The 17,483-nt window shown below is 37.9% G+C and overlaps 1 protein-coding gene across 1 annotated transcript; it reads right to left on the bottom strand.

Moving 5' to 3' along the window:
- Nucleotides 1-5,496: 5,496 nt before the first annotated feature.
- Nucleotides 5,497-8,980, bottom strand: LOC116257626 (AP-3 complex subunit delta). The gene has a single exon (XM_031634571.2). The coding sequence runs from the start codon at nucleotides 8,749-8,751 to the stop codon at nucleotides 5,755-5,757; it is 2,997 nt and encodes a 998-aa protein (XP_031490431.1). The 5' UTR covers nucleotides 8,752-8,980; the 3' UTR covers nucleotides 5,497-5,754.
- Between the last annotated feature and the right edge of the window lie 8,503 nt (nucleotides 8,981-17,483).

Below are 17,483 nucleotides of genomic sequence, written 5' to 3'. Positions count from 1 at the left end.
GCATGAATATGGGCAATGTCAGGCCACAGGCACAATTTCTCTACATGTCGATGTTTTAATCTCATTTTTTCTGTGTGACATTTCAAGGAAACCTGTCTTAGGTGGTTATCCAGGTCTATCCGGGTTGGTCTATATATAAAAGAATAAGACTAAACACAGTAACGGGCTACCAGCGCCCATCTCATTTGGTTCAGACCCCAAATTATCGAGGTTTGGGACCCATCCCCTCTTCACGAAACACTTGCTTCATCCAACCATATGCTTGCTGAGATCATTTGGCCAAAAATGCTGTTCCAAAGTCAGTTTACAATGGAAATCTGTAAAGGTTATCCTTATGTCCAACAGCCACTTTATCGTATACATGCACATGAAAACAAAATAAGTTTATTTGGCCTTATCAGGTTGGTTGTGCTGCTTGTGCAATCAAGAAATGATTGGAAACAAAAAGGGTTCAGCCTTTTGGCTGATAGAAAAGATGCCGGGATGGGTGATTGAAATTGCTTCCTGTGTCAGAGGTAGGATCTGTGATCGGAGAGATCTAGTTGTTTTTTGAAGAAGGTATATGAGTCAGAATTTACCGATGGGAAGTTCCAGAGTCAGTTCAATCAGTTTTTGTGAGATCTAACAACTCTAGGTGGAAGATCTGGCTTAGAGGTCTGTTGGGTTCCATCTGGGGCTAATGGGAATTCAGGGAGCCTCACTTCGGCATAGTGAAGACATGTAACAAGTTTCTTTCAACTGGTGTTGTCTCCAGACTGTCCAGGTAAGTGTCATTATTGGGTTAAGGGTATTGTAAGTCAGATCCAGTTGCATGGGGGTGTGCACGTGACAAACATACACTGAAGAAAAAGAAAGACCAGGGTATTATAGAATTTTTTTACAAATAAATGTACATTTTCTAAACTTTTGTATAGCTTTTTTTTTATCTTTCTAAAAGATTTCCTTTTTTGCTTTAGTCAAAGGTATATTGGTCATTACATACTGCTGTGCTTAACATGACCACTTTTCTTACACGTTCTGTAGTTTGCACAACTGATTGTACTTCATTAGTTAATTATTTTAATGGAATGGGAGGGAATCCTTAAGCACGAACGCATCGGAACATTGATGGAGAAAGCCGAGCAGCCTTCTCCACCCGTCTTTCTCTCTCTACCATAGCATGGATCTTAGTGCTTGGCATTGGGAACATTAGCCACAGATTAAAATATTTATAAAATTTATCACCCGAGGATGCGAAATCCAAAATATTTACTTGAAAAGAAATCATGAAATCCAATACATAGTGACGGGAGCTTGAAGATAAAAATTTTGTCATTCTCATCCATAAATTCTGATCTAAACATTAGACTTAATCTGAATTTTCTTTTCTGATTTTCCATCTTTTTTGCATTCAACTATGTGGTTTGATTTTTCTAAAATGCAAAAATCAACTGGCTTATATTAAGTTGGGGGACCGTCAATTCTCAGCTCTTAATTGTCTCCCCAAATTTAGTATACCTTGCTGTGTGTTAAGTTATTTTTCTTAAAATTTAACTACAGAGATAAATGTAAAAACATATACAAATTGAAGAACGCGAGAATACAGATTCTTGCTGAAAATTAAAACAAAAAAAAAATCATTGTGTAGATTGCATTTTATGATCCGCAAAAAGCTAAAACTGCTAATTTTTGAAACCTTATAAATCTAATTTATAAATAATTGCAAGAACTTTTTGTTTTATAAATCTTAACATATATGCATCCATCTATATAATTGATTTTCAAAGAACAAACAGTCATGGTGCCGACAGCCATGAAACAACAGAAGGCAAGATAAATTTAAAAGTATAGATTGATTTGTTCTCTCTTTTCCATAAATACTATGCAAAAAAAGCTAGCGTCGAGCGACATTTTCTATACACATATACATGTGGAAAATATCACTCCATGTTAGATGTTCTTTGCATAATGTCTATAGAAACGAATCTAAGGTTTTCTGTGGGACATTTCAAGAAAACCTGTGTCTTAGATGGTTACCCATATCTATCCGGTTTGGTCTATGTATAAGAAGATAAGACTAAGCACAGGAAAGCTGCGCCTATCTCAAATTGGTTCAGACCCCACAAATTATTGAGGTTTGGGACCCATCCCCTTTTCACGAATCGCTTGCTCATCCTACCAGATGGTTGCTGAGAACATTTGAACAAAAATACGATCCAAAAGTCAGCTTAATGGAAATCATAATGGTTATCCTTACGTCTAGATGGTGCAATAGAACAGCCAATTTATCATGTACAGGCATATAAAAATAAAATAATTTTAAAAACTTATTCATCCTTTTGATAAAGGAAACAGATTAAAGATATTGGTGAAGATACCGGGCAAACTATATTTACCATATTGATTGATACACTCTAACGTTAAAAATTAGGCACCAAAACTAAAGGCGCTTGATCCAGCTTAACCTACCGACTAATGGTACGAGACATTCGTACAACTAACCTAGCGAGAGAATTCAAAGCTTAGTGAAGTAGAAAGCATTGAATTCTCAATATGCATCAATGCAATGCAGTGACAAAACAGATATGTCCGTAAGGCAGAAGGCTTTAGCTTAGCTAAGTGTGGACAACCAACAAGTTTTCACGCATATATAGGGTTAGGATCGTGCACAAGTCTAGGCATGATTATCTGGTTAGTTTCAGGATACTTGATTAATTGTTATATTTTGACAAAAAAATCACAGCCATTGCCCATTTAATGCTCACCCATTTACAAAAAAAAGGGGTCCAAATGACAGTTTATGAAGTGTCAGGAAGTTCTTTCCTTCTAGTAAAACTTCTGCTCAATCATTAGAAAAGAAGTCCGAATGCTGGAAATGCGAGCCAGGAAGCTGGCCTGTACACCCGCATTATCATTTCAAACATTCTCCTGATAGTGGAGACTCCTTTATCATTGGACAGAAAATCCAGCTTGAATTCAAAAAGAAGCTCAGCGCAACCCATCCTTTATCTGTCATAAGCTTGTGAAGAACATTAACAGCTGCATTTTGTATAGAATCAATATGACTTAACTGTTCTCCAGTCTTTCATGACCTACCATCTTCTCCAAACTTGCATCGCCTCTAATGCCATCTCAAATGAAAAGAAAAAAACTAAGCCTCTTCAAACTTAGTGTAGGGTTTGAACGAGCATTTGTTTGGGCATGGCCATGTTCGGGCATGACTTCAACAGTATGAAAAACAATTGACAGACGCTTCTGTTAGTGCTACTAGCCTCTCACTGTTTAACATTCCTAAACATACTGCAACAAATCCAGCAGACTTTTAACAAAGCAAATTAGCATCCATAATATGTCTGATGTGTAGTGATAATCATAGGATGGGTGTTTCAGATTTACGGAACATACTATTGGTATAGAAAGGAATTGGGTACGTAGTCACGCTATAAATGGAATCGGCGAGGTATTATTTTTATCATGAGATGGAAGAGAAACATTTTTAGCAAGAAAAAAATAAGTGTAATGCAGAAATGGCTGGAAATTTCATACCTGTATCCAAGGCACATATACTTTCAAGTTAATCAGAAGGAAAATGTTAACACCGCTATAGGTCCATTATGACAGAGACTGTACACCTGCTCTGGAGGAGAAAAAAATTCAGATTATAACAAAATAAAACAGTATGGATCCATCATGACAAGAAAACCAAGTTAAGGTTGGTTTTCACAAAGCACCTATACCTTGTCAACTTAGCTTAATCATCTAGTTTCCACTTCCAGTGCAACATATACTACAGCTAGCCTGGCCATAGAAGGAATACCCTGCATATCATGGCCCATAAAACTCTCTTGGACATAAGCAGGTACAACCAGTTTTTACCATCCAAAGTAAAATCTGGGCAGGAAGCCTGTGAATGAATTGATTGCAAAAGATCAACGCTGTAATCATTATTTGCTCATTTCTCTAACAATCCAGCGTTCAAGCCTGTCATTTCATGTAAACAAACAAGGGACCAAACTTTCATTGAAAGATTATCAGAACCATGCATTAGGAGAAAGTCGACAGAGAAAAGACTCAATAAATCTTCTCTTGAGATGAACTCATACTAGTAGGAAAATAAATGTCGAGTTTGTCCTATTCCATTTACTGCATGTTAGTTTTATATTGTCCTATTAATTTTTGTCCACTTTACATCATGAAGGCACAAAATTTAGGTCTTACTGCCATTACAACATCAATTTTTTCAATACTACTATTCTTTGTTTCTTCCCCACTTTTAGTGCCTGAAAACTTTCACATTTTTATCCTTTAGTTTCTATCGTTCAAGTCTTATGTATACAGTTATTATGCTGCAATTAAGTAGCTAATTTTCTCATAAATATCTCCTAGCGACAAGATTCCTCGCACTTACCACATGAAAGTTGACAAAGCAATTTTAGCTAACTCAACTACGTAACCATCAATCTTATGTTCATAGGCACAATCCTCTCATCAGGACCATGCCATCCATCTACAACATATTCAAAATGAAATGGTTGTTGAAAGTACCAAAGGACCCTATCAAAACCTTCAAGTGCTACAGAAAAAGAGCTACAACTTTCCATAAAGGCATAAAACATGGACAATGCAAAAAGTGTTGCAGGAAATCTACAGCTTATTTTAGTCAAAAGCCTCCAATAGGACAAGCCCGTTCTCAGGGAACCACACAACCATTCAAGAGAAACTGCTCCCAATGAAGAAAACCAACAATGAGAGTCATTGATAGAGAACGAGTGGTTGCTGAGTTAACCATGCATTATACAACAGATATGGATGAAAATGTTTCTGCAAGCACATGCATGTGAAATCTGTATGACAAAGCATGCAGACACGCCCAGGACCTATAAAAGATGCTGTGTCAGGACATGCATGTGAATTCCAATGCAAGCCAAAACACATATAATATACACATATAGAAGCCACACTAAATCAGCATTCGTACAAAACATCCCAAGCAAATCATTTTCTAAACATCCTAAACACTTCATGAAATATAGTTGTAAATGTTTGTACATAAAACGCTATTGCATACTCTCTCAACGTGCTTAGGATTAAACAAATTGGACAATAGACCTTGTTTTTACCTCATCATGCTTCTGGTGCAACATAAGCTTTTGTTTTTTATTGCTTAAAGAAACAATTAAACATGAAAAGACACCTCAAGTAATGCAGGTTCCTGAGAGAAGTACAGAACAACTGCATCAAAAAAAATTTGTCAGCAGACCTTCTAGGACAAGCCATACATATCATAGAGATCACAATGTACACATAAATGCATTATTCTCCATACATACATAACCGGTAAATGTATGTGCATGTTTTTTTTGTCCAGTTCAGATATTACAAAATTATCGTTCATACATATGTACAAGTGTACACCATTCGCTCGCATGTCTTTTGATGGATGCACATTACAAAATTAGGTGCCTGAACAGATGCCACAGCTTTTAACAAGAGGTAATCAATGCACAGCGGCACAAATTGAACTAAAAAATTCTTTGGCTCTGACTTCCATTTACGAAGTCATTAAGAAAAATATACAGGTTGTTGTAAGTATACAAATAATTTTCTGATAGACAATGGAACATATCACAAGCAGGCTCCGGGCATTAAACCTAATAAAAAAGAAATTCCCCAAAAGAAAAACAAGCTTAAGACTCTTAGGAAAAAAAAAAAGCAAAAAGGTGAATATACAAACAGGAAAAACCAAAAGAGAAAACTAACACAAATTTGCTGACTCTACAAGAGAAAATCTGGAATTACTGTCGTCTTTGGGTCTACAGATATGGGACTTTTTGATCTTTGCTGGTTCTTATGCTTTGTGCGATGACGATCACTCTTACTTGAGTGCTTTGTACTTTCTTTATCTTTCTTATCATGCCTGGAAGAATCCCTATGCCGATCTTTATCCCTGCTACGACTCTTATCCATTTTCAAACTTGAATTTCCATCTCCATGCTTTTCTCCACGGCCATATTTTTCTTTTTCTGGCAAGCTAGTTTCACCAAGCAATGTTGAACTTCTATCCATTTTAATGGTTGACTCATTCAAGAATTTACTTGACTCTGCTTTATCATTCACTGGATGTGATGACACTGATGATTCCCTTTCCCCTTCTTGCACATTATTTACTGTGGAAGTAAGCTGACCCTGTCCTCGCCTTGCAGCAGGTTTCCTTACTTCATCTCCTTCATCCAACTTTACAACCTGAGGCCGTGGTTTTGAGCGGTTTGTCATCTTTGATATTAATGACTTCTCCGTAAGTTTTGCAAGATCATTAGTAGTATCAGAAGAATGACCAAGTGATTGACTAATATTAGCAGGTGGGTAGTCATTAGATTCGGATGGTTCTATTTCAGTAGGTAGGTAGTACATCAAATGTCGCTTTCTGTGTTCAGACAGCAGAGATGAGGACTCATCGGTTGGCTTCTTATCTTCATTCTTTTGCAAATTAAACAGATGAACATCCCATTCCCTATTTTCTCTGTTCTCATCTCTGAAGCTGCCAAGTTGAGAAACGTCACCCCCCAAGATGCTGTCCAGATCAGCAAGATTTTCCTTAAGGACAAGTCCGTCGGGCACTTGAACCCTCTGTTGGGCATAGACAGATACGGGACCAAGTTCCTCCAAAAAGATTCCATACATCAGCTCAATGAACTCGAAAGCTCTCTTGTTTTCCTTCTTTTGCACAAAGAAAGTATCTTCACTAACATTTTCCTCTACACAAAACCCAGGAATTTTCTCCAGTGAATTAATGAATCCAAGTACATTCCTTGCCCTCTCTTGAACATCAACATGATCGATGTCCACCAGTGGAGAGATAGATCCTCTAACTAGATTTAGAAGATGAAAAATAGAATTGCAAGAGTATATACCCTTCTCTGTCACAGCCATTGAAGAAACTTGTTCTCCACCACCTAGCTTCACAGGAAACCTATCTTCGAACATACATTCAAGAACTGCACTTGATGTTTCAGGCACCAATTTATCCTCTGAATTTACAGTGTCCATTTCTATCTTATTATCTACTGATTCCTCAGACAAGCTTAATGCAGCAAACTTATCTAAATTCTTCTTCTTTACAGAGATCTTACCATCATTGCAAGAATCTAGCTCATTGGCAGATTCAGGTTGCATAAAATCTGAATATAAACAGAAAACAAAAATTTTGAACACTGACTGGATATAAACAGCCCTTACAGCAGGTGGTACGAAATTTGCACGTGGCTGCAGTAATGCCTCCGCTAATTCAATCGGATTCTTTGAGAGGTCGACATATTCGCCAGCAATCCACGCAGCCGCTGACAAAATCCTGTCCATTAGAGGATTGCCGAGCAAAGCAGGATCTATCAGAAGGTCCCGACAAACACGAACCAGCTCGACTCTAGCATCCTTGACTCTGAGAGCAATGTCTATCAGTTGTCGCTCAATTTCTTCCCCGTGCCCGCAGTGTGGACTCCTCGATATCTCCCCGAGTAGTGAGACATACCAATCGAAATCCACAACTAATTCGTAAAGATTCTGACTGCAAGTTGAAAGGATCGATCCCAATATCTCGTTACAGAACTCAGGGTCAGATTTAAAGGCATAACTCACCAAGACCCTCGAAATTTCAACTACATTGTCCTCAGACACCATACCCATCACCAGAGTTAGTGCCACCCTCCTGATCGAGGGATCTCCATGTTCGAGGGACTTCACGACGGCGTCCTTGTTCTCTAGGACGGCGGACAGCCGCTTCGGCATCAAAATCAGAAGCGCCTGTAATCCAAGATAGGTCAAATTTGGATCTTCATCAAGCAGCAACTCTCGAATCTTCTCAACAGCTGAAGCAACCGCGTCATCATGCTCAGAAAAGCTCAAGACTATCGCCCTAATGCACTCAAACATGAGAGACTTTGCACCGGTCTTCCTCATGATCTCGCAGATCGGCCTGACCACCTTGTTGCCCAGCCTGCTCTCCAGTGGGGCAAGCGACGCGAAGATTTTCACTACCTTGATCAGCACCCAGTTGTTCTTCGAATCAACCAGAACCTTATAAAACTCAGGCGCCAACGGCAGATACGATCGGGGATCCTTCGCCGCCAGCTCGCAGAAAACTCCAATGGCCGCGGATACCACCTGCACGTCCGATGCATCGAGACTCTCGACAAGCCGCTTGAAGCACACACGGACGGAGTCCGGATACCTGTCGAAGAGCCTAACGAGGACGGCGATGGCCTTCTTCTTGAGATAAGGCTTGCCGGAGCCCAGGAGCGCGAAAACCTCGGGAGTGAGGTCGCGCGCGAGGTCAGGGGTGGCGGCCACGGAGAGAAACTCGAGGGCGAGTGCAGCATCGAGCTCGGACTTTCCAGTCAGGTCCTTGCGGAGGAGGTTGGTGATGAGGAGGAGGACCTCGGTAGAATCGGAGAATGAGAGGGAGGCGGCGAGGTAGCCGACGCGGCGGTGGGCGTGGCGGGGAAAGCTCATGGCCTCGACGACGTGGAAATCAGACCAGGGGGAGGAGTCGACGCCTAGGACGGAGCGGGCGTAGGCCAGTTTCTCCAGGGCGGCGGTCTTGGTGTCGTGGTCGGTGGAGCGCGCCTCCCGGCGGGCCTCCTCCAGACATTTGGAAAGGAAGAGGGGCTCACCTAAGGGGTGGGCACGCAGGCCCTTGATCATATCTTCCAGGCTCCGCTGGAACAGCGACTCCATGATCGACGGCGACGACGAAGACGATGACGATAAACCCGCCATCACCCCGACGAGATCGATCTATGGAAGGAAATTAGGATTAGGGTTTTGGATACAGATGAGAAAATTAGGGATCGAGAGGGTCTACAAGAAAGGAGATCACTGCCTCGTTCCCCATGGTTTTCGTTTAAGCTTTACTCCAATCATCGCCGACGAGAAATGGGAAAGAGATAGAGAGAGTCGGGGGAGACGAGAAAGGAAAGTGTTGTACGCGTCGAACTCGTTGTGCCTCTCGAGTATCCAGTAAAGAAGTCCCTTCGGAATGGTTGGGTTAGTCCGTACTTATCAGATACCACCTTCATGCGATCTGTTGGATTTGATGGGGGGACTTGGGTGTTATTGATAATACACATTTGAATTTGGTTTTGTTAGTGAATTCCACATATCAATATACGGCCGTCAAACAGACATTTAAATCTAATTATATGAATTTATACTTTGCTTACCAAATACTGTTCACCTGGAGTGCAGTTACATGATATTCAATTAAATGTATGTATGTCACACACGAGCTCCAACATGCTATGATCATTTTTTTGTCATAACTATGCAGCAGCATATACATGTGCATGTGTGTGTGTGTAAAGCCCCTGGATGCAGCAATTGGATTACTTAAGGTGTGTTTGATAGCCTTGCATTTGAGGTTCAAGTTGATTTGAGATAATTAAGGATCTCAGATTCAAACATTGAGGTTAGACGCCTTCAAATCTAAGGTTTTGGCCACATATTGAGGATCTCAAATGTTCATTTTTCTACAAATATGAAATCTTGTGTTTGTTTACTTTATGGGTCCAACCTACATAAAATGGATTTCAAATCAGCCTTGGATCTAAAATTCAATGCTGTCAAATGCACTCTTGTAAACAGTCTGTATTGCAATGGCTAGGTTGTGGTTGTAGTAATCTAAGCATACACACAAACACTACTGGTGGAGCCAAGGAATGGCCGGAAGGGAACTTGCCCCCCTCAAAATTTCAAGAAAGAAAAAAAATTAGATATAAATTTTTGAAAAAAAATCATTTATTCTACACAAAAATTTTGAAAAATTGTATTTTGGCCCTTGTTGAAATTTTGGAACTACAATTCGACCCACTTAGAAAATTTATGGCTCTACCCCTAACAAACGGGGTCCCTAATGCATTGTGTGGCTATTAACAACTGGGTCCCCATCGTACATAGTGATCTTCTGCTTCGTATTGAAAAGATTGGATTGCTATAAGCTCTTGTGTGTGTCAATGCTACCCCATGTAATGCAATTACCCGATTGTTAACAATCAGATCCCCATTGTACATGAGGAACATTAATTTTCCTATAAAAGGGTAGACTTCTATGGCCAGATTTAGGCTATAAAATCTGATTACACACACATGTCCACTTTGATGCATTGTATTGGAGCTCGTATGTGCATGAAATGCCAGGCAGCTATGAACATTCAGATCCCTAAGAGGGTGTTTGGTTCAAATAACATATTGTCCCATGAACACCTTGTTTTTGGAAATGTGTCCCGTTGAGAGCACAGTGTATTTCTGTCCTTCATGAATGCAAAAATACGCTCTTAATCAAAACCACCCTCCCTCAGAATGCAACCACTCGATATATAAAAAAAAACCCTTGCCCAAAGATGAAACTCTCGCTTCGCCCATGCCCCTTTCTCGACTCAAAACTTCAAGAATACATATATCCAATAATTACACAACTAACAATAGTCTCTAGCATCAATATAGCAACCCAAACCAACTAGTTTGATAGTAGGTAGTGCACAAAACTGCTCATACCAAGTTTATGACTGCTATAATAGGTGTAATGTTGAAATTTCAATAATAAATGAACATAATGTAAGAACAAAACAATAGAAAAGATGCACATCAAGTATACGTGAAAAAACCCTCAATAATGGAGTAAAAAACCAATTTGCAAAGAGACTTTATGTATATATATATATATATATATATATATATATATATATATATATAAGAGGACCAAATACACCAGCAGCAATATCTCTATTATTTAAAAAAAACAGCTAACACAAGAGAAGAATAACACTCTTTTATATGAATGAAAGAAAGAACCCCAAAAGAAACAAGAAAGAAATCCCCCAATGAAGGTTGCCTTCATTCCCTCTTTCTTCTTTGTTTCTTCTCTCTCTTCTTAACATGCTGATCAACCCAGGCAGCGTTCTTCTCGTCCTTCTCTTCTTGCCTTCCTCCTCCCTTTTTTGTTTTACTATGTGAGAGCAAGAAGGAAGAACTCCTTGTTTTTGAAAAGGAGAGACAAGAAAAGAGAGTAGAGCACTGTCGGGTGCCCTTCTCTTTTCTCTACCCGCTCACTCAAGTCAGTGAGTGGGTCAGGTCCTCATTTGAGGCTATGCCCAACCCAACAAACTCCCCCTCCAGCCTCAAGAGATGAATTATACTTACAAAATAAACAAACTTAATGCACTACCTTAAAGGTAGTCATGCCAACTAGGTCTCTACACTTGTCATGCTTCTCTTTAGGTAAAGACTTCGTCCTCATATCTGTAGGATTCTTCTCTAACTGCATTAGTTTTTGCTCAAGCAAAGGCACGAATCTAATTATATTTAACATCAATGTACTTGGTCCTTGAATGGAAAGCTGAATTCTTCGTTAAGTGTATAACACTTTAGCTATCACAATGCAACACATAGGTTTTCTTGCTAAGACCTATATCATAAAGAAAACTCTTCATCCACAACAACTCTTTACAAGCTTCAGTTGCTGCAATATATTTTGCTTCTGTAGTGGAAAGAGCAACACACTTCTACAACCTGGACTACCATGATACAACTTTTCCTACTAAAGTGAAGACATAATAAGAAAGAGACTTCCTAGAGTTCAAGTCACTTGTCATGTCTGCATCAACAAATCCTTGTATCTCTGGTTTATAGTCATCAAAATATAAACAGTAACTAGAAGTATTTTTAAGATACCTTAGGATCTACTTCACTACTGCCCAATGCTTCTTGCCTAGATTTGACAAGAACCGCGCCTCAGAACCCCAATTGTATAAAACAAGTCTAGAAGTATGTAAACCATATCGTACATTAGACTCCCTACTGTGGAAGCATATTGTACATTTTCTATTCTTTCTTTTTCATTTACTGATGATGGACATTGCTCATATCCTAATTTAAAATATCCTGCTAAAGGAGTACTTACTGTTTTGATATCTTTCATATTGAATTTACTAAACACCTTCTCAAAATATTTCTCTTGTGACAACAACAAGTTCTTCCTTAACTTGCAAACCATGTGCTTCTTCGTAGCAACTACAAAACCTTCTGATTGTATCATGTAAATTTCTTCTTCTAGATTTCCATGAAGAAAAACAATTTTTACATCTAACTGTTCTAACTCCAAGTCTAGATATGCCACCAAATTAAGCATTACTCTGATAGATGACATTTTAACCACATGAGAAAAAATTTCATCAAAACCAATACTTCTTTTCTGCTTGAAACCTTTTACCACTAACCAAGCTTTGTATCTCAACTTGTCTTGGTCTTCATTTTTAAGTTTGTAGATCTACTTATTTTGCAATACATTCTTACCTTCTAGTAGTTCTACAAAATCAAAAGTGTGATTCTTATGTGGAGAATTCATCTCTTCCTGTATGGCTTGAATCTATTATTCTCTGTGCACATCATCTAGCACCTCTATATAGGATTTTGGCTTTTCACTATCTGTAAACATAATATATTCATTAGCAGAATATCTAGTAGATGAAATATGTGTTCTTTTACCTCTCCCAAATTGCTTTTCAATTAGTTTTGAATGAGGAGGAAACTCTCTCTCCAACTCATGCATCAGTTTGAGTCTCCATAGGACTGTTATCTGTATACTGCTTCTCTGCCTCTATTTACTCTTCCTCTACATTTTCATCAACATCACTATGCTCAGATGAAGATTCTTCAAGTTATGCACAGGTTGGTCTATGAACACCACTAGTATTCACACATGATTGTTTGATTCCCATGATATCTTCAATCATCTGATCTTCTCTGAAGACAATATAACAATTCTTGTAGATTTTGTCATTCTTTAGATTCCATAACATGTAACCAAATTCATCATCTGCATAATCAAGAAATATTAGAGAAATAACTTTATCATCTACTTTAGTTCGATGTTATTTAGGTACATGCATGAAAGCAACCAAAGTCTTTGAGGTGGTCATACTTTATATGACCAAACTTTCTCTGTAATATCTCCATCTAGAGGCACTGAAGGAGATCTGTTTATCAAATAAACTACAGTGTCCATTGTCTCTCCTCCAAAGTACTTAGGCAACACAAACTTCTGATTCTCTTAACTATAGTTCTGTTCATCCTTTCTGCAACTCTATTCTATTGTGGAGTATAGGAAAGTATCTTTTCATGTCTAATACATGCTTAAAACAATATTCTCGTATAGAAGAAGTGATCCACCATTATCTGTACGCAGTCTCTTCATCTTCTTTCCTGTCTCACGCTCAATCGCTGCATGAAAAGTCATGAAGATATTACTTCATTTTTATTTTTCATTGTAAAAGCCCACACCTACCTAGATGTATCATCAATAAATGTAACTGAATAGGATGTTCCACCTTTAGATGTCATTATAGGTCTACACATATCTAAATAAACTAAATCTAATACATCTTTAGTCTTTGAAGAAAGCTTTCTCTAAAAAGAGATTATATGCAACTTACCAATCAAGCAATAATCATAAGGAGAAAACTGTGCACCATCTGGCTTTAGTAACAAATTCTTCTTGACAAGTAAGTCGTTTCCTCTTTAACTTATATGACCTAGCCTCCTATGCTACAAATCTGACAAAGTACTATTAGTAATTGCATTTACCTCAACACTACTGATTCGAGACTTCATACCATATAAAGAGTCAAATCTGCTATTTCTAGCTAACACTAATGCCCATTTTGTGAATTTTCAATCAGTCTAGACAATATATTCATTTTAAGATCTGAAACATGTCTCACATCTCTCAAAGTTAATTTGCAACTTGTGCCCATCTCAATGCGAACATCTCTTACCCCAATAATCTTCGAATATAATTGTTGAACATGTGAACTACTCCAAGATCAATGCTCTGTAGGATGAGAACAAATTTCTAAATGGTATGGCATGATAAGATGTTCTAGTATTTAATATCCATGTAGAATTACCATAATCAACTGTAAGACAATCATTTTCCTCATATAAAAATAATACTACCTCATCATCTGAACCAATTGCAGTGTATTCTTTTAGTTTCTCACTCTCTTGACTCTTCTTTTTATGTTATTTTTCTTCTTTCTATTTTATGCAATTAATCTTTTTGTGACCTATAATACCATAATAAAAGCATTTATCTGTCATCTTGGGCCTTGGACCTGGATTTTGATTTGTCATGTCATTTATGACGGTTCTTCTGTCTGCCCCGATCTCCCATCACCAGCACTTGTGAAATACTAGTACCAAGAGACTTTTTCCTTATCGCTTCACTTAAAATACTACTAGTTACATGCTTCATCGTTAGCACACATTCTCGAGTGGAGTTGCTTAAAGAAACAACTAGAGTCTCCCAACTTTTTGGATGAGAACTAAGTAATAAAAGTGCACGTAACTCATCATTTATCATTTTCATAGTTGACAACTAATTAATTATGCTCTGCACTTCATTCAAATACTTTGACACATGGCTCCCTTCTCTAAGCTTGAGATTTACCAATTTCCTGATCAAGAAAGTCTTCTTTCTGTCTGTTTTCCTCTCGTAAAGATCATGCAACTTCTGTCATATTGACTTCCTACTCGTCTTTGTGGATACCAAATGAAAGTCACTGTCATCTAACACTAATGGTGCCTATGGTTTTCCTATGTAATAGCTTTCATTTATCATTTGTCATATTTGTTGGTCTCTTGTTTTCAATGGATGCATAAAAATCTTTACAATAGAGCAAATTTTCCATTTTTGCTTTCCATATAGTTTAGTTGTTTCCATTTAGAGAGATAATCCTAATAGAGGTCGACTCCATCTTTCAATAAGAATGAACACTACAACTAGTGCTCTAATACTACTTTGTTATGGTTGTTTTTACTAAAAAACATTGTTTTAATCTTATAAAATAACTCACAAAATGGATATATTCTTGTAAGAATAGATTACCCCTGCAGACCAATACTTAGAAAGACAATAACCAGTCAATTTCAACAGTTAATGCAGTCACAAATACTCTCAAACTTCAAGAATACATATATCCAATAATTATGCAGCTAACGACAGCCTTTAACATCAATATAATAGTCCAAACCATCTAGTTTGATAGTAGGCAGTGCACAAAACTGCTCATACCAAGTTCATAACTAATATAATAGGTGTAATGCTGAAATTTCAATAATAAATGAACATATTGCAGGAATAAAACAATAGAAAAGATGCACACCAAGTATGCGTGAAAAAACCCCAATAATGAGGTAAAAAACTACGGGCAATGATATCTATATATCTGTAAGGGACCAAATACACCAGTAGCTTTACTGTTTGAAGAAATACATATATATATATATATATATATATATATATATATATATATATATATATATATATAAAAGGGTCCAAATACACCAGTAGCAATGTCTTTACTGTTTTAAGAAAGACGGAAAACACAAGAGAAAAATAGCACTCTCTTATATGAGAAAGAACCCCAAAAGAAACAAGAAAGAGATCGCCCAATGAAGACTGCCTTCATTCCCTCTTTCTTCTTTGTCTCTTCTCTCTCTTCTTGACCTGTTGATCAACCCCCACAATAAAGGCTGTGTTCTTCTCCTCCTTCTCTTATTGTCTTCCTCCTCCCCTTCTCATTTTACTATGTGAGAGCAAGAGGGAAGAACCCCTCATTTTTTAAAAGGAGAGATGAGAAATGAGAGTAGGTCATATGTCACTGTCGGGTGCCTTTGCTCTTTTCTCTGCCCACTCACTCAAGTGAGTGAGTGGGTCAGGTTTTCATTTGAGGTTGGACCCAACCAAACACTTACTGCACCAATTCGCCATAGATGAAGGTGTTGCGCGTCTTACCATAGGACTCTCTCTCTCTCTCTCTCTCTCTTGCTTGCTTTCACGATTCATTCACATCCGGCAGAGAACAGCTTTCTCTTCTGATGTTCTTCTTCTTCATCTTTCACATTTCCTCTTCTACTTCTTCAATCATTTGTCCCTTTCTTCTTCTTCTTCTATGTTTTTATTTCTATGAACATATGTTGCTTTATCTAAGATCGTTGATCGACTTCCCCACAACTTCTGATGTTTTCGCCTCTCTTCAACCTTCTACTGTGGACAGTTGCAATTATGATTCTTCTTCTTTAATTTTAATTGTACATGATGATAGGTCATCATAAATTTGTGTTTTCACCCTAACCAGCAAAAAAAAGGTTGTGGGCGAGTCTTTTCAGTTGCCTTCTCTATGATTCTCCTACTACTTCAGGACATGTGAAGCCCTACGGCAGGATTGATGTATGGAGCTCCATTTTCTTCTGTAGATTAAGTTGATTCAGATGGAAAAGGTTTGATTCGATCAAAATAGAAAGTAAGGAAACACCATGTGAGGCAGGGATCAGATAGTAGAATATGACCTACTACTAGACAATGCACCAGATCCTTGATTTGGTCAGTTTGAACTCTTATTTGAGAATTTCTATGAGTAAAGAGTAATGACTTAGTTTATTAGTTGACTGTCTATTCATCTCTTTTACTTTATTGGTTATCTTTCTCTTCATCTATGTTTTGATGTTAGCTGTCTCTATAGCATAACTTATATATGTATGCACTAATACATGAGCTGTCAAACTAAGAATGTTAAAAAGTCACCAAATTTACTTCAGAACCATTTTTTACATGAGATAATTGTCAATCATTTACATAGACCAGGTCATCTCTTATTCTCAGATTTCAACATCAAGAATGGTCATCTTTGGCTCTTGCTCCTGCAGTAGAAGGGTCATTTTGTGGTTATGTACTGAAGTGGTTCTCGGTTTTTGTTTTAGTGTGAGGGAGATGGAGTTTGTGTTGTGGTGAAAGTGGAATCCTTGTTTTTTTAGTTTTTGGGACTCCATGATTGCTTGGACTTAGCATGCTGCTGCTGCAGGTGGCTTTAATGCGGTCAGCTTTATCATAAGAGTATATTGGGGTTCTTTGGGTCTTGGTGAAGGGTGCATTTTTTTAGCTTGTTTTTTTATTTGAGGTTCTCTTAGAGAGTTTACTCCAAACTTAGTAAGTTCAACACTTACCTTCTACATTTTTCAAAATTGGAGTTCCAATATGCCTGTTCTACCATATTCATTCTCTGGTTCATTAAAAAATTAAATGCCCCCACAATTTTTGCACTACTTTTGAATGCCCATGAAGTACTTGAAGAATTTTTTACTCATAGACAAGGTCATAGGCTGGTCTGATATACTTAAAGAGGTTGCTTCCATCTATATCCATGCATTTGACAGTTCATTTATTATTAATGAAGACAACTAGGAGGAAATGGAAGTGGCACACAAATTACTTGACTGAAGGTTGTGAACTGGTCGTTGTAATTGGGCTGACCAGATTGTTACCAATAATCGGTAGTAGACAATGACTTGCTTTCTTAAGGGTAGTTCACCCGTGTAAACTTGGACTAAAAAGCTTTTAATCAATGTACCCCTGATTTGCAAAATTCCACAAGGCAGCAACCATTTTGCAGTGTCCT

This window comes from Nymphaea colorata, chromosome 7, assembly GCF_008831285.2.
Source record: "Nymphaea colorata isolate Beijing-Zhang1983 chromosome 7, ASM883128v2, whole genome shotgun sequence".
NCBI lineage: Eukaryota > Viridiplantae > Streptophyta > Magnoliopsida > Nymphaeales > Nymphaeaceae > Nymphaea > Nymphaea colorata.
This window is presented reverse-complemented; position numbering and strand designations above follow the sequence as displayed.

Excerpts from the sequence above, each read along its gene's own strand:
- LOC116257626 (XM_031634571.2), bottom strand. The coding sequence starts at position 8,751 with ATGGCGGGTTTATCGTCATCGTCTTCGTCGTCGCCGTCGATCATGGAG.